At 44.2% G+C, this 24,083-nt stretch overlaps 1 protein-coding gene across 2 annotated transcripts; it reads right to left on the bottom strand.

Moving 5' to 3' along the window:
- Positions 1 to 1,917: 1,917 nt before the first annotated feature.
- Positions 1,918 to 22,283, bottom strand: Las1l (LAS1 like ribosome biogenesis factor). 2 transcript variants are annotated; one of them, XM_021153140.3, is made up of 14 exons: positions 22,005 to 22,283; positions 21,229 to 21,354; positions 20,547 to 20,616; positions 18,721 to 18,802; positions 17,832 to 18,113; positions 17,425 to 17,471; positions 16,462 to 16,571; positions 13,889 to 13,974; positions 13,517 to 13,567; positions 13,006 to 13,212; positions 12,515 to 12,662; positions 6,951 to 7,597; positions 4,028 to 4,178; positions 1,918 to 2,256 (listed from the first exon to the last, which is right to left on the bottom strand). In XM_021153140.3, the coding sequence occupies exons 1-14, from the start codon at positions 22,193 to 22,195 to the stop codon at positions 2,127 to 2,129; spliced, it is 2,328 nt and encodes a 775-aa protein (XP_021008799.1). In that variant the 5' UTR covers positions 22,196 to 22,283; the 3' UTR covers positions 1,918 to 2,126. The 2 variants fall into 2 exon arrangements, with proteins under 2 accessions (XP_021008799.1, XP_021008800.1); XM_021153141.3 differs by lacking the exon at positions 13,517 to 13,567.
- Between the last annotated feature and the right edge of the window lie 1,800 nt (positions 22,284 to 24,083).

The raw sequence follows: 24,083 nt of genomic DNA, 5'->3' as shown, positions 1-24,083 counted from the left end.
ATATCCTACTGAACTGGAGTCTCAGTGCCCAGACAGCTCTTGGAATGCAGCTGTCATTCCCTCCAGTGCTGGGATATAGCCGTGCCTGGACTCTTATGCAGGTACTGGGGATTCAAACTCAGGTCCTCAAGCACTCTTATCTACTGAGCCATTTTCCCAGATCCTGAAAAGCCATTTTCTAATCTCTCCTGTTACATATGAGATAAATATCCTGCAGATTATGGCATGATTTGTCCAAGGTTGTTTCAGTCAAGTACTAGAGTATGCCTGGAACCTGTCTTTCAGCAAACTCCACCTTGCAACAAAATAATCACATCTTGTTGAAGTTATAGTTCTGTTTTTTTCCTCCCAACCCCATGTTCCCAGAAATAAGATTCAAACTCAAAATATATTTAAATACTTTGGCCATATAGCTAGGCTCTTCTCTTACTAAACTGTAACTAAAATGGCCCTGTTTTAAACTACATTCTACCACACGGCTGCTTCCCATGCTCAGGTACCTTATGTCCCTCTCCTCACACTTGCCCAGGCAGATCTTCCTAAGCCTGGCTCTATCCCAGAATCCTTTCTCCTCCCAGATATTCCACCTTCCACTTCCTGCCTAAGCCATAAGCCATAGGCCATAGGCTTTTTAATTGACAAGTGATGTATTCATACAGATCAGCATCTATGTCAAAACCATAGATTGTGACCTATTCCCAACCTTTTTGATTCATGTCAGTAGTGGGATCTAATTATTTGCACTTCTAATATGAACCCAGATGATGTTCAAGAAAATACTGATCTACCAACCTAGCAACTGCTTTTTGGCCACAGGTCAGTTACCTCTCATTTGTCTGTCTCAGTATCTCCATGCACTTAAAAAGCAGGTGACTAATCCAGGCAGTGGTGGCGCACGACATTAATCCCAGGACTTAGCACCAGAAAAATCTGAGTTGGAGGCCAGTCTGGTCTACAAAGTGAATGCAGGATAGCCAAGAGCTCAGTTACACAGGGAAACGCTCTCAAAAAAAATAGTTGGGGACTAGATTAGGGGTAAGGAAATCTGGAAAAAATAGGTAAAAAGTGTACATATATCAGGGGTGGGGGTGGATGTAGGGGCTACCATACCAGAACTATTATTTTCAAAAGTGTTTTCTAGTGGAAAAACTAATCTTTAAAAAAGCAGTCTCATTTAAGTTCCCCAAACATGCAGTAAAGAGCTTGCTGGCACCATCCCCCACAGACCACAATATATGAATCCTCATATTTCCAAGTTCCTTCTCCCGGTTTAATCTAGAAGTTCATTGAGAATCTTTCCAGCCTCAACTCTCCAATATGCCAGGAAACCTTTATCATTGTGGGAAGAGAAGCACTGGGAAAAATCCTTTGTCTAACGCAATGCACAGCTTGCTTTGTCAACACCTGCTTGGTTACACGGGAAAAGTCTGTTGTGCTAATGGATTCATGGAATTCTGACATCACTAAGGTAGTTCTTAAAGCTCCAAAGCCCACTGCAGGGATATATTGTCTCTTTTCTAGGCCAAAGGACAGAGAATGACAAAGTGTGACATATTTTAGCTTTCAATTCCAGTTTCTTGCTCACTAATAACTGTATATTCCTCCCTCTCCCTAGCTCCCATCCTTACACAGCCCCAAGCCTCAGGTGTTCACCATGCTCCATAGACAGCTATGCCTCTTCTCTGGGCCCATCACTGATGCTTTTACGTTGGCTTGCCCACATTACAGGGGAGGGGGATACAGAAATAAGTTTAAGGAGCCAGGCAGAAGATATGCCTACAGTCTAGCTAGGAGAGAATCAGAATTGGTATACTTCAAAGGTCTCAGGATCCAACTTCTACTCAAGAGCCTTGTTACCATCTCACCATCTTTAGAATAGCCACACAGTAAAGGAGGAATTACACTGCTTTACCCTCATTTCACAAACACCATGACAAAAAGCTGTTTATTATTTTTTAAAACACTACAGAAAATGGGGGAAAAAATCATTCAGATTTCCATTGTGGTAAAAAGCTGAATTGATAAGGCTGATCTGTTCTCAGGTTGTCCAGTCTGTACCATGGGTGGATTCTGGACTGAGCTGTGCCAATGGCAGGGCTACATGGACACTTGCATCAGGACAGCCATTAGAAGAGCTGCAGGCCAGCTTTGAGCCCATGCATTTGTCCTTGGTTCCAGAGAAGGCCCTCCATGTTGCCGCTGCTGCTGCTACTGCTAGAGTTGGTATTGCTGCCACCACAACATAGGCTCAGAGTGCTGCAGAGAGAATGGGCAGTTGGTCAGGGACAGGGACAGCTCTAAACTCTGCAGAAGCTAAGGGAACTTGGCATGTATGTGCCTGTGGGAAGGGCCAACCTCCCGCCTGTCTTTATAAAGAAGAGCCAGGAGCTACTCTAACAAGTGATTTCAGATGAGAACCAGGGTGTGGCTCTGCTCCCAGCCTGCCCCCCCCCCCAAAAAAAAAAAAAACCTTGAAGGGTGGAACTAAAATGAAGCATTATGCAGAACTGCAGTATAGAAACTAGGCCTGCAGAGCGGGGCCTCTTGAAAGTTCTCCCCACGAAGATAAAGAGGCTGCCTCAGCAGGGCCTCTTTCCAAGGCCTAGAGCTTAGGGGCCCAAAGAAGACTTGGCTGGATCCCTCCCACATCTAATAACTAGTTAACAGCTCAAGGTGAGGCTTGGGATATAGAGATAAGATGTCCCAACCCCACTCCATAGTTTAAGACTGCTTGAAGTACCCTCTATCTCTAATATTTGACTGACTCAAATACACTCATGTCCCTGCTTCCTGTAGGTCAAAGGACTTTCCAACTAGATGAGGTGTCATCCTTCACTCACTCAGGCAGATGTATAGTTATACTACTGTAGTGGAAAAACACTTAGAAGCACTCTAGTCCCACCCATTCCCATCACCCATAACTTTACAAACAAGGAAACTGAGATCCAGAGTTGAGTAAGAAATAATTTGCCCAAAGTCACATCGCCAAGTCAAGGGTGAGGCTGAGGAAAGAATTAAGGGTGGGCATTTCATCTGTCAATGACTAATGGCAGAGGGCTGACAAGCTGGGACAAGTCACCCGGTCTACCAGCAACACTTCCCCTTTATATCCGAGCACTCACTTGGCCAAGCTTTCCTATGGTCAGGCTAGCTGGAAGAGAATGGAGCCTCTAACAATGAAATCTTGTAACAGTAACTTATTCACCTGAGGTAATTGTAATCTCTGAGGTTTACTGCCTCCATCTGCTAATCTAGGCCTAGTCCTAGAAGCTTCCAGCCTCCAAACAATCTTATCTAGGCCTAGAATTAGAATGTTTTTGGCCTCTGAGACTTACTGCTGAATAAGCTCACCCTTTCTAGCTCTTTCTGAGCTCTGGCTGGCTGGTAAACTCAGGTGTTCTGGCTCAAACTTCTTTCCATGCTAACTGATTCAATCTGGCTTCTCTCTAGGCCTCCCTGAATTACTCTGCTTGGCCTCAAACTAACTCTAGCAATCTGTTCTAATCTTCTGGATCCTTTTTATTCTCTGGCTCAGTTTGTCTTTATGAAGGGTTAAAGGTGTGTGCTAATGGCTGAGCCGTACCACAACTAGAAACAGGTTTTCTCAATACAATCTCAGGATTAACAGTGTGATCAAATATTTTGCAACAGAATTCTACTTCTAACTGGCTTCCACAGCTACCTCCTTTATTCATCTGATTCGAGGACACTTGGCTTCTAGAGCCTTCTCCCAGAAGGCTCATGTAAAAGGGAGTTCAAGTCATCTCCTAGGGAATAAGCAAGCAGAACAGGAATGGACTCTCAATTCCAATGGCCCAAAGACCAATGCACACACACACACTTGCACACAAACTGGTCTCAACCTGGAAGGGATGTCAAATCATCTGTGTGGCGACTTCATCAATTCTCTACACTAGGGTAAAGAAATTCTAAGAGGGCACAGCCACTGACTTATTTTCCCCACTTGTTTCTTATTCAGAAGGTAGCAATCAAAGAGGTGAGAAATCCCGCTGCCACAGGTACTCACCTACTCTTGGACTTCTGGGGTTCTAGCCGGTGCTCTATTACAGGTTGGTCCAAAAGATACATGGTGTCATAATTATCCAGCATAAGCTCTGCTGGGTCCTCAGTCTGGCCTGGTAGCCGGCCTAGAGGGAATGTACCCCATCGTACATCTTCTGTAGAACAAAGAGGAGAAAAGTCAAAATTATACTCACATTCAAAATTACACTGAGATTCTTACCTCAGTCAGAATGGCAGACATTAAGAAAACCAGTAACAATAAATAAATGCTAGTAAGGATATAGGAAGGGAACTCTGATAGGCTTCTGATAGGAATGTAAACCAGCCCAGCCACTGTAGAAGTCAGGATAGGGGTTTCTCAAAACAAACAAAACCCCCCAAACAAACTCAGAGTACCTTTCTACCCAGGTAGACCACTCAAGAGTATTTACCCAAAGGACTCTATAATCAACATATCACACAAATATTTTCACATCAATGCTTTATACAGCATTACTCATAGTAGATAAAGTCGTGGAACCAACATAGATATCCAAGAACAGAGGTGTGACTAATGAAAATGTGATATACATAAAATCAAAGGTTTTTTTCAGCTCTCAGAAAGAAAATGGATGCAGCTGCAGAAAATCATTAAGTATGCCAGTCTCAGAAAGACAAATATCATGCTTTATCTCATTTATGCTTTCTAGGTCTTATAAAGATGCATATGTACTGTGTTAGGCATTAATGTAGAAATCTTAACTATCAAGGGAAATGAGGTGAACTAATGAATGAGGAGTTATGAAATGAGGATAAGGGGATATGGTGGGAATATGTTTAACATACAGTGTATACTTTCACGAAAACTTAAAAGATTAATTTTAAAATATCAAATAATGTTTACAGAAAAAAGTGGGTTGATAAGCTGGTTTTCCTACTAGTACACAGGCATACCCCCCATCTACCTACCCAGCCCTCTTAGCCAATTCAACATGGGCTTTCTGCAGATCCCCTGGCTCTGTCCTCACTGGTACCACTTCTCAAAAACACCTCTCTGTACATCTTAGCACTTTGTAACTCTTATCCTTGGATACTTACACTATACACACATACACATAGCTAGACATCTTTGTCCCTTCTTTCATTCTTCTTAGGTAGATCTCCACATAAACATGGACAGCTTCAGATGTAGCAATGCATAAATTAATAGAAATCACAGAATTCTTACAGCACGCCTTCTCCATACCCACCAATACCGAGGATTCTGAGTGATTGAAATTGTTTATGCAGCTATACCCCCCATAATGTGTTTGAATGCCATATTCTCTCTTAGTGGCCTTGTCCAAAGATACATACACACATACCTAAGGAAAGATACTGACTCAGGTAACATGCTCCCTAGGCTCTGTACAAGGTTATCAGTCCCCCAAATGCACAGAAAGAACACCACATATTCTACCCCACAAGGATATGCAGAACAGCACACACATTCCATCCAATGAATGTCTCCTGCTCCACTTCCTGCCTCCTACAACTTATTTATAGGTGGAAACCCCAGATATCTTAATGTCATCACACATGTACACATGCACGCATGCACAGAGGGAGGGAAGAGAGGCACACACACAGATCTCATGGTTTTTAGTTGATTCTGCTTCCTCTTCAGAAAATATATACACTATGGCCTATTTGAGATTCTTTTCACAGCCTCAACTTTTCTCTTATACCCACATCTAACCCCACTCCACCCCACCCCACAGACACAACTGTTCCTGTACCAATTCCTCTCTTTTTTGCTATTTACAAAAACCCCAACTTCAGCCTTCCTTGCCCTAAGAGATTTTTTTTTTGTCACTAAGTCATAATTTCCCTATCAGGTGTGGACAGACACACATACATACAGTATGCTCACTCACCCCTAGCACTCCCACTTGAGTTTTTATACAACACTTCCACACCTGTCCTCGTAGGGCAAGGGCTGCAGCTTTCCCCAGGAGCTCATGTTTGATTATATCTTACTCCTCACTGAGCTCAGCTACTTCCTTTCCCTTCTCCAGGGACATGAGTCATGTCCCTGTCTCTGGTGGTCATCTACATAAAAACACGTACCACCCCATTGTGACTGTTCTACTTGCTCCATGTCTGCCTCCCTTGAGGCTCCTCCTTCTTAAATTAAATGAAGTCATTCAAAGGAAGACCCTCAGTGGAGCAGATTGATGCTCTCACTCCCCATCACCAAACTTCCCTGTATCCTTTCTGAGCTTCAATTTCATAGACTTGGATAAACATCTAAAATCTGAACCACTCCATATTTTCTTTTGACCCAGTTTCTCTGACTTAGTGCCCTGGGTTTGAATACACATAGCAAAACCCAGCTTTACCACACTGAGTGTACATAAAAGCATGTGATCTAATATATTTTACTCCTCACCTTTCACATGTCTTTGCTCTTACTGCCCAGTAAGGACTCACACACAGCTACTTATATGAAACAGCGATCAGTCTGACAGTAGTCCCTGATGTTTACATACTCCAACCTAAGAGGAAAGCCAGTTGCCATTCTTGTATCCAGTTGCCTCTGAGGCTTGGCCATATACTGTTCACATCTTACTCCTTTCTTATCTAGTCTCTAGAGTGAAGGAAAGCCTCAAGGGTCGGCCAGCGGAGCATAGTAGTATCAAACTATAACCTCACCAACTCAGGAGGCTGAAAGACGGGCGATCTTCAGGCAGTCTTCATTTCAAACAGAGTTACAGCTGTCAGGATACTGGGGTATGCAATCAGAAGGCTTAGGCCCCAGGATCTCAAGTCTGAGATTACACTGACACTCAATCTCAAGAGAGGCAGGAGGAGAGGCAGAGGGAGACAGAAAGGAGAGGAGGGGCCCATCAAGAATGGAGGGAATCAATGATGGAAGAAAATAAAAGTGGGTGTTAAGGACTACTTACCAGAGCTTACTTGCCATGCTGAACCCTGCAGTGCTTCTCTTTTCCGAGACGTGGTCCTAGTATTCTCAAAAACACTGGATCCCTGTGCAAGAGAGAAGCCCCCCACTTCCATCCTGTCTTCATCATCATCATCATCATAGTCATCATCTTCATCTTCTTCTTCATCATCTACTTCTTCCTCTTCTTCTACCTCATCACTTTCCTCAACATCTGCCTCCATCTGATCTTGAAAGACCTTTTGGTCCTCTTCCTCCTCCTCCTCCTGTTCTTCCTCCTGGTGCTCTTCCTGCTCCTGCTCTTCCTCTTCCTCCTCTTTCTCTTCCTCCTCCTCTTCTTCCTCCTCTTCCATCTCCTCCTGCTCCTTCTCCTCTTCCTCATTCTCCCTTTTCTCCTCTTGCTTGACATCCTTAAGGTTGCCTTGCTCCTTCTGTTGAATACTTTCTTCGGACTCACAGTTGGTACCAGGTGGTTGTCGGTCCTCATGTAAGGTATCCAGTGTGTACGGAGCTTTTCCAGTGGAGGAGGAGGAGGAACCTTCAATCGCCTTTGCCAAGCCAGTCTCTCCATTCTGAGTATAAATGGAACAGACTCGCAGCAGCTTCTCCTGCTCTTCATCTGGCAAGACCTGTCCCATGGCTTTGAAGACTCTAAGCAAACAGAGGGACAGAGTAGGAAAAAGGTCAGTGTCTCAAAGTTACCTCATAGCTCAACACTCTGGAGTTTGAACTTGCTCACTGAATTTCACACCTGCCCCTGAAAGGCAGCACAAAAGAGCAGATAGAACGCAAAATCCAACAAGACCATGCATGCTGAACCAGCTCTCTGGTACATCTCTGTTTTACTTCTTAGTATTTCTCATTAGAATGAAGAGAAAAACAGAATTCAATTTCTAGGGTTCTTGGGAGTAAGAAATAAGAAAGCTCACATAGAATGCCTGGAAGAGTGCCTGGCACATAATGGTAAGCAATTAATGATAGCTACTAGTCTGCACTGAAACACTACATAAATATACAAACGAGCTAATAGGCATGCAAGGCTGGAAATGAGAACAGGAGAAAACTGGAGGAATCTGTCCTGGGGGCCAAGGATATGGAGAGCAGTGTGCTGGCTGCTTCTGCTTGGAATACAGCGTGTGATTCCTTATGGAAGCAGCTACAGCCCAGCCTGGAATGGAGGAAAAGAAGGAAAACAGCAGCAGTCCACTAGACAAAGCCAATGTGGAGGGGAGACCTGATGAGCACTGTGAATTGACTGTGGATGCTATAGGAGCTAAGGGGAAGCAGAGAACACAAGGAGGGTATAGAGACTGGGAGAGGGCTTCATGGAGGTGAGGCCCAGGTGGCCCAGGGGCAAGAGGGTGCACACTGCCTGTGGCCAGAGTAGCCTGGCTGAAGGGTAAGGCCTGTGTCAGGAAACTGGAGGAAGAAAAGGCTGAGAAGGGAAGTGTGTGCACAGGATACCTGCCAACTCCGAAGACAGGGCAAAGTTGCCATTTCTGAAGATCACCATGTTAACTACAGGGAAGACAAGGGCAAGGCAGGGCAGGGCAGCCTAGAGGCAAGAAGATCATGGAGGCACCTGTCTTCGTCTTCGCAATCCAAACCAGTTAGTAAGGGTGGACCTCAGGTATTGTTGGGAGACATGGGAGGGAGGGAGCTGTAGAAGACAGACACACAGCGGCAGAGCCCAATTTGCTGACCAATGGAGATGGTCAAACAGAGGAGTATTAAACAAGACAATACTGTGCACATACAAGATGGTGCTAAGGGCAAAACCGCTAAGGGGTAGAGAGCTGCTAGGGATTATGAGGGTGAGCACACTTCACAGAGCCTGGCCTCTAAGAGGTAGCCTGCACTGTCGGGCACATAGCAGGAGGGAGGAATGGGGCACATCCTTCTAGAAGTGTCAAGTGTGAAGCATGCATGCTTTGTGGAGGGAACACAAGCCATGCATGCAGACTGGTCACTTGTGTCTTTGGGGACAGAGCTGGGATCTACTGACTAGACTGGGAGTCCCTGTTGGCAGGACTCATTTCATATTCCAAGAGGACACTGGTTCAAATGGAATTGATCTCCTGGCTGGAGGAAGATCCTGAAATGCTAACAACATTATGTGAGGAAAGGCCAGGAAGAAATCCTCCTCTCCCCTCCCGGTCGTCCATTAGTGTGATTAATAATAAATATCCCCAGGCATTTGGCGCTGGCAAGATGCCTTGTCACTGCTGTTCATTACCCACCCACCATCCCCAGCTTCCAGGCTGCCCATTAGGTGCTATGGTGAGAGGAGTCATAAAATGCACTTCCCCTCCTTGAGTGTGCCTGTCACAGCCTGGGACTGAGGCCATGTGTGTAGGCTGATGGAAAGAAAGTGGAGTTTATTTAGATCCACAGAACTCAAGGCCAGATTCTCATCCCATTATCAACAAACCACCATGATTTTAAGGTACACCAATCCTCAGTCCCTAGATATCTTATCTATAAAAATGTATTATACTTAAAGGAAATTGCCTATTTAAGAAAAAAGCATGATGTCTGATAATTAACTATCCATGGCATCTTTTATATTTCTTTCCTTTGGGAGGAAAAAAAAAACTCACCAGAGTTGTGTATTCACACAGTAACAGAAGTTTTCTGCCAGAGTTCAATCTATGTGAAATATTAGGGAAAACTCCAGACTTAAGGACCGGCTACAGGGATTTCTGGCCCTAGCCAATGTACAGCATACCTAGGCATAACCCCTCCATTTCCCTCTCTGTAAATGGATGAATCAATCTAAATTCATTGATTATCTGAGAAAGGTAGGATCTGTGCACAAGGAATCATACCCAGTGAGCCACTGTTACCAGTGGCATGTGTCACATCCCCCTGCTATGCTTGGGTTAGGAGATCTCTGTTGTTCAGATTTCTCCACTCTGCAGGCACTTAGGATTGGAAAGTATCTTGAAGGTCATCTAACCAAGCCTCTCCATGTTCTTTTCACTCCCTCCCAAGTACACAGGCATCCTATATCCATTCTATATTTTGAAGCTTTGGGTTGTTTTTCTCCTTGAAACGCTCAAATGCTTCTCCTTTGACATTCTAGCCTGACTCCTATAGAAACTGCTAATTTGATTCCCAGTTTCTTATTCATGTCACTTATAGTCCGGGGCTCACACATCTGGCAATGTGGCTCTATAGCTTGGTCCCATCTCCTGGAGCTCTTGCCTTGGCTGAATTTGTCTGTAAGGCCACATTTTTTATTTTATAAATATGTCTGTAGCCCAGATACCACTAAGGGTTAAAGAAAGACTTTTGGATCAAATAGATGGATGACAAAACTGACACTGTTTTTGCATCCAGTCCCCCACTTCACTCATTCCTCAGACGCTGGGTCATCCCCTTCCGATAGAAGAGGATATTTCATTCAGTTCAAGGGCATTTACCAAGGCCTGTATGGAGACTAGATTTGTGTGATGTGCTGGGCTACAGATAGCTAATTCAGAGCTCTTGCCCTTGTAAAGCTTAGTCTAGGAGAGGGAAGGAGACACATGGGCAGGGTGAGGAGACAGGGCAACACAAATATCAACCTTGTGAAATATTCAGGAGTCAACAGGACAGGCTAGGCTGTGCTACCACCAAGTGAGATCTGTAATAGTTAAGGAGGATCGCTCTGGACTTGGACTGCCCATCCAAAGGCAGATAGATGTTAAGCATACAGTTGAGCAGTAGAAATGGAACTGTAGAGAAAAAGACTAGAGTAAGGAGATATGGGCTGAACAGTTTATATACACCAGAAAGAAGCACTGGCATTTCTAGGAGGGTGTGGCATCCAGCATTAATGAAGCAGATATAGGGATTAACAAGGAGCTCTGGTTTGGATGTTTAGGTCACAAGAGCTTTGGGACTTAGTACCAACCAAACTGCAGCAGGTTAAGGAGGAAAAAGAATGAGAAAAAAAAATCAAGATGAGAACCATTGTTTGGAGATGGGAAAAGAAAAAAAAAATTCCAACACAATACACATGGGCGAAGCAGATGTTACGTTGGGTTGTTATTACTCTTTTAAGATGAAAAAAAAAAAAAAACCAACCCAAACATCAGACACATTCATAATGGGTAGTAACCAGCTAAACAAAGGAGACAATGAGGTAGGGCCTTAACAATGCTGGCATACTTGCCTCCAGAGCACAGACTGAATAGACTTGGATGCAGTGCAAGACCACCTCAAACTAAGATTGGCGGTGTGGCTATATAGACAGATCAGCTCAAGAGGGCTCAACCTTAGGTTGAGGGAGACCTGGTACATGTCTTCATACACTGGAGGAAGCTAGGGTGAAATGGGAGAGGAGAAGGGACTGAAGTCACAATGAGCAGTGCTATGTGATTCTCAGAGAGAACTCAGCTACTCAGGCTGAAGAATGCAAAGCCCCAGAGCAGAGAAATCAGTCCCAATGTGAGAGGCTGGAAGGCAGACACTGCCAGAGGATTAGTGTGAAGTAATAAACTACAGACAAGGATGAGGAAACAAAGGGAAGGAAAGAAAGAAAGGGAAGGAGGTTGAGACACAAGGGAAAAGTACTGCCACGGGATAGGAAGTTCAGAAACCAAAAGGACAAGACCCGGTGGCCACCGAGTGGGATACTGGACTGTCAGCTTTCAGAGGAAAGTTCTGAGTAATGAAAATATGCTGCTGTATACAGTGAAGAATGAAAATCTCTGAAGTTGAGGAAATGCAAGGGTCAAATGAATTGTTCAAAACCAATACTGCTTTAGCAGGCAGGAAGAGAATCAGGTACTAAAGGCTTCCAGACGAATGAGGGCTGAGGGCCAGGAACTGACAGAGAAGAGGGAAAAGAAGACAACCATGGGTATTTACAGGAATCAAAACAACATTGCAGCCAGGCAGTGGTGGCGCACGCCTTTAATCCCAGCACTTGGGAGGCAGAGGCAGGCTAATTTCTGAGTTTGAGGCCAGCCTGGTCTACAGAGTGAGTTCCAGAACAGCCAGGGCTATACAGAAAAACCCTGTCTCAAAAAAATAAAACAAACAAACAAACAAAAACAAAAAACAAAAAGGAAAAAAATTGCAATTGACCACACAACGTGGAGAGAACAGAGTAAAGGGGTCTTCCAAAGAGATATGGTTACCATGATAGGTAAGTCCAGAAACAGAAAGATCACTAAATGTCAGGTTAACCTTTGCTTTGCTAAGAAGGCATTAGGGATTATTGAGTAACTTTCAAAGGTATACTCAGGGAAGCAAATGGAGGAGACAGCACTGGGCTTGGAGCCAGAAGACCTGGGTCCACTAATAAACACCAGCTACTATTTATTGTACACTTGCTCTGTGCAGGCCATTATGCTAAGCGTTCTCCCACTAGACTCAGTTTAGCCAAGCCTTACACTGAGTGACTATAGGCAGCAGCATCCTACCCTCCACCTTCCAGACTCAATTCTCTCATCTTATTACTGGAAGGGATATGGAGTTAGTCATCACTAAAAAGCTTTCCAATTTTGCCAGTCTAATACGGAGAGGCCCTGAGCCTTCCAGGGCCATACCCTCTTACCAACTGAAATTAAGACTTACACTTGAAGGAGTTGAGGGCTGGCCCAGCAAGGTGAGCCCAAGCAGGACTCGATCACCTGCGGCCAGTCAAGGGTGGCAGAGCAATTGAACAGCCTCCAGCTCCTTCTTGCTTCCCACTGGCTTGCAGAAAACCGCCGAGCATTCCGTCCTGAAAGAAAACAAAGAGGCTTAGGAGAAAGAAGCATGTGGGTCCTTCACCCATTCTTCAACCTCAAAAGGGATTAGGCTCCATCTCTCTTCATCTCCCCAAATTCCCACCCTGTCATTTCTAACTACTCAAAGCATCCAGAGTGCCTCCTTTCTGTGGCATTGAGAAGAAAAAGGAAAAGGGAGATTTTTCTAATTCCCGCAGCACTCTTTGGCAACTCTAAACTTTTAAAACTTTTTTTTAAACTTTTTTTTTCAAACTTTTAAAAGGCAGAGCTGAGGACACTGGCAGATGCTTCTCCTTGGGATGCCTGGCCCCTGGGACTAGGGCTAGTTTTCCTCACCAGTCTTGGTGTTGGCCACGATCAGTTCAACGATCCATCTAAGGATGTAGGTAGGCCGGATCCCAGTGCTCCCCACGGTAGACAACTCAGAGAACATCCTCTCTAGCAGGGCCTGGGTGAAGGTCTGGGAGTGCAGGCCCCTGAGCAGGGGCTGCCAGAACTGAGAGAAGGCCTTTGGCACCAACACTTCATTCAAGTCGAGGTTTTCTGGTTTGTGACGGATACCAGTTGATGGATGGGAAGGACAATGGGACCAAGATCAAGAGAATAAGAGAGCACCAAAACAAGCCAGCAAGAGGGGTAGGCAGAAGAGAAGAAAAAATTGCACACCAAAGAGAGAGAACAGACACGCCCAAGTTCAAACAACAAGAATTGCCATTGCAGAACAAGAGGGAAGGAGAGCAGAAGAGCGGGAGAGAGAAACCAGTTAGTGTCTGGCAAACAACAACTGATACAAAACCAAGTATAAAAGAAAGAACTCTTTCTGACTTCAGCTTCGTCAATAACTCACTGTGTGAATTTGGTTCAGTAACTTCCCCTTTCTGGACCTCAGTTTGACCATCTGTAACATGAGGATGTTGGACTAGATGACCTCTCAAGGCCCCTCCAATGCTGCTGTTCTAGCTCTCTAGCTAGTGGCTAAATCATACTTGACAAGGCACAACAACAGTGTTAAGAAACCCCACCTACCCATTCCAACCCACCTTAACAGATTCAACGCCACCTAAAAAAGTCCCAGGACACATCAGCAGGATTACCTATTCTGTTCAGCCAAAAGGGCTGACATTTCAGCCCCACCCCACCCCACACTCCAGCCTACTTCTGGAGTTCGCACATAAGAAACACAGAACCCTAGGGTTTCAGTGAACACCCAGGACCCTACCTTCATACTCTATCTGCAAAGCTGCCAACTGCTCAAAAGTAGGAATGAGGAAACCATCATCTAGAAAAGCATCCAGCACAGCATCCCTAAGGCAAATAAACAGTTAGTTTAGAGAGGCATGGTTGCACATGCCTATAGTCCCAGCTACTCAGGACACTCAGAGACTGAGGCGAGAGCATTACTAAATTCAGAACCACCCTGGGTAATATAGAAAAATGAGTCTCAAAAAAAAAAAAAAAAGTGACCTTTCCAAATACGCTGGACTGCCTCACTGGTTGTTTAAAGTTGAAATGACTTAAGGGTCTGGAATATGGCAGTACCTCAGTGGTACAAGACTTAACATATTGTGCATAAGGGCCAGAGTCTAATTCCCAGTACCAAGAAGGAAAACAAAAAGGCACACTAGAATGAAACTGACAAAAAGACACCTATTCCTGCAACACTTCAAGAACAGCTAATACCTCTGGTTCAAATGGCCAAAGTGCCAGTGGTGGAGAGTAATCAGAAGACAAAGCTATTAGGCTTCAGGTTCCTGGGACAGGGACTGAGTCAGAGTCTGGAGTCAGTAGGCTTTAAACACTCATGTACAAAGCATGTGGTGATCTAAGTCCCAGAAATGAGAGCAGAGGTGACTGAACAGCTCAAAGCACAGCATAAAAGTCCTAGACTGACAGAAGAAATGAAATGCCTGAGATGGCCAAGTGCTTTTAGACCTCAGTTCCTCCACTGTTTTTGTTTTTCCCGTCTGTTTCTCTAGCCTTCACGCTGGGTACCTCCTTCTTTTCCATCCTAGAGGTCAAACAACTAGGTATGCAACTGCTTGTCTGGAGATGACTCAGGCCTCCTTACAGAGAACCCAAATCAAAGTCAGAGGGGTCGGAAATATCATCAACAGGGGAGACTTCTCAACTTCAGCTAGCTCAAACCTAAAGCAGCAAGAGCGAAATCTCCAGCTCCTGGCTTGCTAAGAGCCTCTCCTAGCTGACTAGGTCTAGCAAGAGTCAAGCTTTCAAGATGTCCCAGTATCTAGTGGGATGACAACACAGTCAGTCAGCTCCTTCTATCCAGCAGAGCAAGATGAGAAAACAACTGTCCTAACACTCATCCCTCATCTCGTCAGATAAAAATCCTAAAACTTAAAGTAACCTACCAGCTGCCTGCTCAGCAAACAGAGGCAGTTACTACTATGTAGGACACAGAAGTAATTTTTCCCAGCTGCTGGGGAAGCTGTCCCTCCAACTTTTGCTGAAGGGTATAGCTAACAAGTCTAGCATGGGTAAACGCTAATGAAATGCCTTTGGAGCTGAGCATCGTGGAGTATAGATATTTAATCCAAGCACTGGGGAGGCAGAAGCAGGTAAATTGATATTTGAGTTCCGAGACAGCCTAGTGTACAACAGCCACAGCTACACAGGGAAACCCTGTCTCAAAAACAAAACAAACAAACAAACCCAGCACCATTACCTTTGGGACTAGTCTTGTGGGAATAAAGACAAGAAAACAAGAGGAGTCCCAGCTTACATGGCAAGCTTTCATCCAAAGTCACTTATATCAGATCTAGTATAGATTCTTTGCAACTCTGCATCTTCGATTTCTTTTAACTTTCCTTTACTATAGGGCCAGCATAGCCTCCATAGTTTTTTGTTTTATCTTCTTTTTGGCACTGTGAGTCAAAATAAGGCCTTGTGAGTACTAGGCCACTGCTCTACCACTGACCATTACACCCCCAAGCCGTCTTCCACGCTTATTGGCAGCAAGTTCTCCAAAGCCCTTTCAAACTGAACTTAGGCAGAATACACAAAAGCAACAAGTCTTGCCTACTCTGCTTGAACTGAACACTGTTTGTGGGCAGGGCAACTCACAGCCATAATGAGAGGAGGGAACCTAGCCTAGCTTCCAGCAGCCATGCCCCAAGAGGACCTGTCCTCTGCCTGGCCAGGATTACCCAAAAGATGCTGACATCTTCCAAGAGCTGTTTGCAAAAACAGACCAGGTGGGGAAGTGTTATATATCAAAAGCATTTTTCTATTTGTCAAGTCTGTCACATTCCATGTGACACATTTCATGTGACAGAGGGAAAAGGTTGCCAGGGACTGCATGACTACAGGCATTTATAACGGGTTATTCAGTAACTCTCAATAGGCAACCTGGTAGCTGGCAGGGTTGGAGGCAGATCATACAGAAGACATAATCACCGCTTAGGGGAGGAGGATTAACTCTAGGATTTCCTACAAGAGAAATCAGTTAGCTAGAACATGACAACGGCTCTCTCTCTGGTACTAGGAATTGAACTCAGGGCAATGCACATGCTAGGCAAGCATGATCCCAGCCAGTTTTCTTTTTCCCCCTCAACTATTATTTTTGAGACAGGATCTCACTAAGCTTCCCAGACTGGATTTGAACTCATTCTGTAGCCCAGGCTGTGAATTTGCAAATCTGTCTACTCAACCTCCAAAGTAGCTAGGATTACAGATCTACATCACCAACTATGTCTTGTCTTGAAACCCAATTTCAATGAGGCTATTACCCTCTACTGTAGAGAATAGGCAACCCTGAGTTACCAAGTTACAAACCTGTTCTCCCATGAAATGCTCTTGAGTTCTTCTAGGATATATTGTACACGTGGGGAAAGATTATTCCACACTTTAATAGCCTGAAGCAAATGCCTGTATTTCTCCAGCACCTGACAGCAAAAAGAGTCTAATCAGAAGTCTGACTCTGTCAAGGACCCCACCCCAAACCCTTCAAGGATCTCTTCTCATAGGACCTCAGCACTGTCCTTAAGGGAACAGGACAAAGCATGCATGGTGAGCCCACAACTCCTTTATAAGCCCAACAACTAAAAATAACTACATTTTCTCCCTTTCCCACTCTCCGCACTCCAAATCCTCTGTGGCTCCCAAAATCAGAAGTTCTGATACTTAGGTGCCAATTGGAAACATTTGGTTTGAGATGAGCAGAGATCTTTGGGCCAAAGGGTTAAAGAGAAAATAGGAGAAATGAGTCGCAGGAGAATTGTTGAGACCCAGGTTCCCATCCTAGTTCTGCCATAAACTATGTATATAACCCTGAATCTGTCCCTTCTGTCATCCAAGGTTTCACTTTGTCAGTGCAAAAGGGAGAAAAGAACCTAAATGGTTTCCAAGCCTTTCTACAAAAGTAGACCTTAAGTCTCATCTGATCTAGGGACTCTTACACCCCACCTGCTGGTCATCTTGAGAATCATAGGGCTATACAGCTATACTCCATTCCCAGTTCTCTACACCAGAGCAAATAGTCCATGAACTTCATTATCTGCTTGCTCTCTTCCATCAGTTCACAGGATCATCAGACTAGACTCTGCTGGTCTCCTTCCTAGTTCCCACCCTCTCCAAGAAGTACCTTTATGCTTTGCCACTTTTCTTCCAAATTCTCTGAGAAGTTCCCTCATGTTTTGCCAATTTCAAATTCTTTCTCAAGACTTCTCTTTCAGGCAGCTGGCAAGAGGGAAGAAATGGCTAGGACAGGTGACAGCATATCGCACCAAGGATACTAACCTTAAACTGTTCCTCTTCATAGGATACCAGCAATTCTCGTGCTTTCTCTGAAACCAGAATGAGAAACAATGAAGGAAGTCTAGCCTGTCATTCTCTCTGGGAATCTGAGCTACCTGTACCTTGAGCTATAAGCTGACAACTAGAATTGCTTCAACAATTGAACAACAATCAGATTCCTTCCCTATTTACTTCATATAACTCAAAAAAGATGGTGAGGCAAATGCAATATCCATTCACCATGGAAACTCTCCCCGTAAGATAGTTTGTGACAGTGATTTTTTTTTTTTAATGCTGGAACTCCACCACAGCATACAGAAAATAAATTATCAAGGAAAAAAAGGCAGTACTGACCTCAAGCTTCAGTGTTTCCAGGCACATGTGCCCCTCTTTGCCCCATGAATACCTACCATACAACTCCTTATGTCTTGGAGATGGTTCTAGATGAGAAGCCACCTCTTCATTGCCTTTAGTATTTGCATCGTCCTCGACAGCCAACTCTTCATCTTTGTCATCATCCTGAGGCTCTGATATCTCTTCAAGTACATCATCAACAATAATTTCACGTTCCTCTTCTTCAAGATCTTCTGCATCTACCTGGTCCTCATCCAACTCCCAGGTTTCTTTCAGGCTGCCTTCCAGTTGACGGCTCCAGTATGTCTTCTGGAGCCAATTGAGGACAAAGTAGCAACCTAGAAGAGGCAGGGGTGGATTCAGGATTCAAGAGATATGCCATAGGACCAATTATGGGCAAGTCATTAGCAGGTCCCCAGTTCTCTGAGCCTCTATTCTCATACTGTATGCATAATGGAAAAGTTTAAGGAAGAGACTTGGCTCTAAGGCTCAAATTTCCAATATTTGCATATATCCTCTCTTGTATTCTCCTGCTCACTGGTATCTTTCCTGGGGGTTGAGGGAGTGCGGATATAATGCTGGCTTTAGACATGGGTGTCAAATAAAGGAAGGGGTGGTAAATGGGAGAACTGAAACCTAGATATACCAGCTACTTACACAGCCTTAACCAAGTCTTTTCCCTTTTCTAGATCTCAGGGAAGAGCCTAAGTCAGGGATTTTTAATCGAGATGAAATGAGCATAAAAAGAATGCCTGAGTTCATGACACTATGGTTCATACCTCTCAACTCACCCCATTATGATCAGTAAGCTTGTGAAAGCCAAGCCTTGTACTGTAACCAAAAAGAGTCTATACTATATTTCACCTGGTCCTGACACCAGGTATAATCCTCTTCTTTGTTCCTCTTCCCCAAATGCCACGAGCTTAACACACCCACAGCACTCACCTCTGCGGCACTCATTTATATGGGGCATTTTCTTGTGGGTCAAGTTGTGGCGAAGTTCAACAATCCAGTCCGGAATATTCACCTAATTAGGGGTGGAGAATAATGTTTAGTTAGACATGAGAAAATAATAACGCTTGCAGAAACCCAGGAATTAATCACCTTGGCCATCGATCCCAGTGAAGTTTCCAGTCTTAGATTACAATCCAAGGTTTCTGATTATATTTTACTGCTCACTGGAAGAAGTCTTAACATGAGAAAAGGCAATTACCCCCCACCACCAGCCATTCTCCTTCAAAAGCTTTCTGTGATGGGCATTACTAATAAGCTTCTTGGTCTCCCTTTGCCTTTCCTTCTTCCTAGGTATCTTTATTTTTCCTTGCCTCTCACAATAGCTCCAGCAAGTTTTTCTTCAGGCTTGAGAACACAGCTGCCATCAAACCCATATACAACTAACATACTTACTGAAGCCAGAAATAGCTGGCTTTTTTATTTTTATTTTGTTTGTTTGTTTGTTTATTTTGCTGCTTGGGTGAGCTGTTTCTTTCCTCAGACTGCCGGCTCCCTGAGGGCAGGCATTTGACTGCTACTCTCTTTTGTGTCCCTACCCAGTGGTATGGTCAGGCTCCTCGCTTTCACTGGGCCACTCCAAACTAGCAGAGCCAGCTAAGCCCACTGAAATGCAAGTAACGAGAAATAAGGGAGCAATCGTCTTTAAAACTGGACATTCAATCGTCCAGTTAAAACCTTTCTGGTATGGACTCCAACAGCACAAGAAATAATCCTTTGACTCGACAAATGGATTACATGACATTCTTTAAGTTTCTGCACATCAAAGAAAATAACAGAGCAAAGAGATAGCACAGCTTAGAAAATTCGAGAAAAATATCTGCCAAGTGTATATCATAATAAAGAATCCAAAAAATAATAAATGTACTAATATATAGTTCCCAAAGAAACATGAATGGTCAATAAATATTTGAAATAGTGCTTAACAGCCTTAGTCATTAAGGAAATACCAATTAGCGGGGCGGTGGTGGGTCATGCCTTTAATCTCAGCACTTGAGGGGCAGAGAGAGGCAGAGGCAGGCGAATTTCTGAGTTCGAGGCCAGCCTGGTCTACAGAGTGAGTTCCAGGACAGCTGGGGCTACACAGAGAAACCCTGTCTTGAAAAAACAAACAAACAAAACAAAACAAAACAAAAAACACAAAAAAGGAAATACCAATTAAACTTTTTCAAGATTTGATCTCAGCCCAGTCAGGATTGGTATTATTAAAAAAAAAATAAGCAACAGTAAATGCTGGTATGGTATATTCAGGAATTGAAGATCAGTATGTGAAGCAAACAAAATAAGCCAGGCTCAGACTCAAGACAAGTGTTTCAAAATTTTTCTCACATGCAGAATCTAGATGTAAATTTGTATATGTGTGTGTATATATGTTTAGGGCAAAGAATAGAGAAAGAGGAGTGTGGGCAAGGGAGGAAGGGGGCTAACGAAAGGGACAAGGAGAACAAGGAAAGCTAATGGAGTGTGACATGCACGCAACAGGAAGGGTTATTTGAGAGAAGAGGGCGGATAGGAGTGGAAAGCAGAGAAGGGCAAATAAAAACCAAGTATAGCAGTAATATATGTACACATGTCCTCATGGAACATACTATTTCATGAGTTAACAACCACCAAAAACTTGAAAGCTAAGGGCCTAAAACGTCTACTGGCGTACCTGGTAGTGATGAGCTAAACTAGTTGATTTGCATACCTTACCCCATGACCTACTTAGGAAGCCCTCCTAGAAAAAGAGAATGAGCAATGCAACCTTTCGCACATACCTCCTGAGCCAGGTATTTGAGGGGAAGGTTAGAACATTTTGTCTTCCTCTCTGAGATAAGATTCACAAACCTGGGTTGGGAGAGACATAAGTGGCATAGTCAAAAAAACTGTTTTACTCAAAATTCCTTGTGAAGTACCTTTCTACTGACTTCCCCATTCTTATGCTTGGTGTCAGCCAGAGCAGGGATAGTCCCTACCCACCCCAACATTTACTAAGGGAAACAACACAGACAAATAAGACACTTCTGGTCTTGGCAAATTTGGTCTAGAATAATCATGACATATGGTAGAACACAATATGCTGTAGATGTCAGAATAAATGACTACATGAAATAATATGGGGAACACAGATAAATGACAGAAACAGAGGACAAAGGGAGAGACATCCTTGTAGCCCTCCCCCAACATGTATGAAATATTCTGAATTTCACACCTCCTACACATTCTAGAAGGGAAGGAAGAACAGAAGAGAAAAAACTTTCTGGAAAAGGGAAAGAGGGTTGTGTGGACAAGACATACCTGTGAACAAGACATAGTCATGGCCACGTTAAAAAAAAAAAAACTCAGAGGTTGATTCACCCACAAAGACCCATCCGTGGCTTTTTGTTTCAGGTAGCACCCAAATCCATGTTTACCAGTTCCCAAAGCCAACGCCCCAGTCTTACCCTGTGCAGGTCTTACCTGACCAATGCCATGCCATAGAGCAGTCTAAGTTCATCAGTGCCCAAGGTACCCGCTGCATCGATGAGCTTGCATCTTACCAGGTCAGCAGTAGAAGCCACTGCCAGGGGCAGTTCGTTGCCTAACCTAAAGGGCCACAATCCAGCACCATCATAAAAATCTGTACATTGTTCCATCCCCTACCACAGAAGCTTGGTCGTTGCACTATACCCCCGCTACATACTGAAAAGTGCACGGAGATACAAAACCCTGTGGAAAAAGAGGGTCAAGTCCCCCGGATCCAACAGTAATAAAGGAATTGAGAAGCTGGCTGGGGTGAACAGGACATCAACAGTTGTGTGGACACAGTCCGTTTTCTCCCCGCTCAAATTATTTAGGTATGGGAACCCTAAATCTCTATATCCCGCCCCCATCAAACGAACTGAGCCTTCTCAATCCTGAATCTAACCTAAACGGTGACAGTCCAATCCCTAACTGGAACCAGAAAGCCACCCTAACATATCAACCTACTCTTTTAGTCCCGGCTCAGGTTCCCTCTATTTTGGACATAAAACTTAAACCTCACAGACACAAAAATATTATTGGAACGTACGCCCTGTTTTCCTTCGACGAGTACAGGAGCATGGCTCCAACTTTTCCCCAGGCACTTAGGAGAGAAGCACCATAAGGCAAATTTCAGGAAAGGTTATAGAAGATGTGGCCGTCGGGGAATTCGACCAAGGAAGGAGTGAGGCACCACCAGCGCCCAGGTAAGAGGGTTGACCCGGCCGCCTTACCTGCTCCTCCATACTGTAATTCGGTTCAGCGCGTACTGCTGCAACTTGTGATCACCGCAGAACAGATAAACCGTCACTTGCTCCCACTCAGCCCTGCTGAGCCAGGAGACGACGATACCCCTGGCACTCGGCGACTCAGGCTGGTTCTCTTTGAAGGACTGCCCGTCCCACGCACGCCACACGCGATCCATCCCCGGGGAGCCAAGAACAGATCTCCGCCCGGATTCCCAACCTCAACTGAAGTGCGCAGCCTGCTGCTGCTACACACTGCCCTTGCTCCAAACGGCACACCATTAGCCAATTGGAGAGTATGACCCCGACGTCAACCCGCCTCTCAACATGACTGTAGCCAATAGGAACGTGGGACACTGGTCTGACGTGCGGAATTCTGGCACCGCTCGCTGCCGGAAGCGTTCATTCACAAAGCCGTCTTACCAGAAACACAGTCCTTTCAGCTTCTAGGTTCCCATAATTTCCTGTCTTGTTGAGCCTCGTCTGTCTCAGCGTGTCTGGACTTTAAGGAGAAAACCAAAACCAAAACCAAACCAAAACAAAGCTTTGCGCCCCTTGGCGGTCTACGGAAGAATTGCTCTCGATTACAGTACTTGGGGTACTTTCAAGGTTCTTTTCTTTCTTTTTTTTTTTCTTTTTTTTCTTTTTAAGATTTGGTAGAACAAAATCGGCTTTCTTGACAAGTACTGAGTAAATTAATAGCAGCCTGTTAGGAGGAAGGAAAGAGAACAGTACGAGAAGGGTCAGAACCAGTAAAAGATGATAATAGGGGCAGGAAGTTAATATGAGCAAAGTACATGCGTGAAAATGTCATAACGGAACCCACTATCTTATATGTTAAATAGCGGGTAAGATCACTGACTGCTCTTCCGAAGGTCCTGAGTCCAAATCCCAGCAACCACATGGTGGCTCACAACCCTCTGTAATGGGTTCTGATGTACTCTTCTGGGGCGTCTGAAGACAGCTACAGTGTACTTATTTATAATAATAATAAATAAATCTTTGGGGCAGACTGAGCAGGGACTGAGAGAGCAGGGCTGACCTGGGCGAGCAGGGACTGAGCTCGCGGAGTTGATCGGAGCAAGCGAGGTCTAGAGGAGCAAGCAGGTTGACTGGAGCGAGCACAGGTCCTAAATTCAATTCTGAACAATCAGATGAAGGCTCACAACTATATGTACAGCTACAGTGTGTACTCATATACATAAAATAAATAAATCTTTTTAAAAATAAAAACATTAATAAGAAATATGTAAGCTGATATATGCCTGTTGCACAGTGATTTGAGGCCTGAATGACTGGAATTAGAATTATCTTGAGAGTATAGAATCAGGGTTCTAGTCTTACCTTTCCTTTGCCACTATCAATGTGACCTTGGACAAGTTTCTGCCCCTTTCCTGAGGTTATTAGTGTAGACTCCAGTTATCTACCACATTCCCTGTGCAAATGCTTTCAGTTAATACTCTTTCCCTTGCTTTCGTATGGCTCCCCATAACACTCATGAATGACTTTCATGTTTATCTCCCACTACAAAGCCATCTATTGTGTTGTTCTCTAAGTATTCTCCCTATGACGATAACCTAAATAAAATAATTCTTCTAATTGACCTGTGCACTTTGTCATTTTACTGAAGTTGGTTTTCTCTTTATTTATTTACCAGTGAGGACACTGAAGCTCAACCCTGTGGCCTCGTATGGGACTGTTAAGAAAGGAGGAAAATGAGCCAGAGGTGGTTCCATTGTTCAAATGGCAGAAGACTGGAGTGCAGGTCACCTTTAACTCCAGTGCCACAGAGACCAAACACCAATGGCTTCATCTGGCACCTGGATTCATATAATATACCCCAACACAAATACATATAATTAAAAACTCTAAAGAATTAAGAAAACATGTTTTCTTAAGTTATGTGTAACTCTAAGGCTAGGCTCAGTTTAAAATTCTCAGATAGGGAGCTGTGTTCTTCCTGTTTACACTACTTAAGACCGTGAGAACTATAAAAACAAGAGACCCCAGTGTTTAATACACTATCCCCACCAGTTATTCCCACTATGTTTGATATTTATCAGATGG

The sequence above is a fragment of the Mus caroli genome, unplaced genomic scaffold (genome assembly GCF_978045245.1).
Source record: "Mus caroli unplaced genomic scaffold, Mus_caroli_1 scaffold_5, whole genome shotgun sequence".
Classification (NCBI taxonomy): Eukaryota; Metazoa; Chordata; class Mammalia; order Rodentia; family Muridae; genus Mus; species Mus caroli.
The sequence above is the reverse complement of the archived record's forward strand: the minus strand, read 5'-3'. Positions and strand labels throughout refer to the sequence as shown.

Excerpts from the sequence above, each read along its gene's own strand:
- Las1l (XM_021153140.3), bottom strand. The coding sequence starts at position 22,195 with ATGGATCGCGTGTGGCGTGCGTGGGACGGGCAGTCCTTCAAAGAGAAC. Across the intron at positions 13,975-16,461 it reads AGCATTTCATGGGAGAACAG|GGATGCTGTGCTGGATGCTT; the intron begins GTTTGTAACTTG and ends TATTTGCCTTAG. Across the intron at positions 12,663-13,005 it reads CGTGGCCAACACCAAGACTG|GACGGAATGCTCGGCGGTTT; the intron begins GTGAGGAAAACT and ends GTTTTCTTTCAG.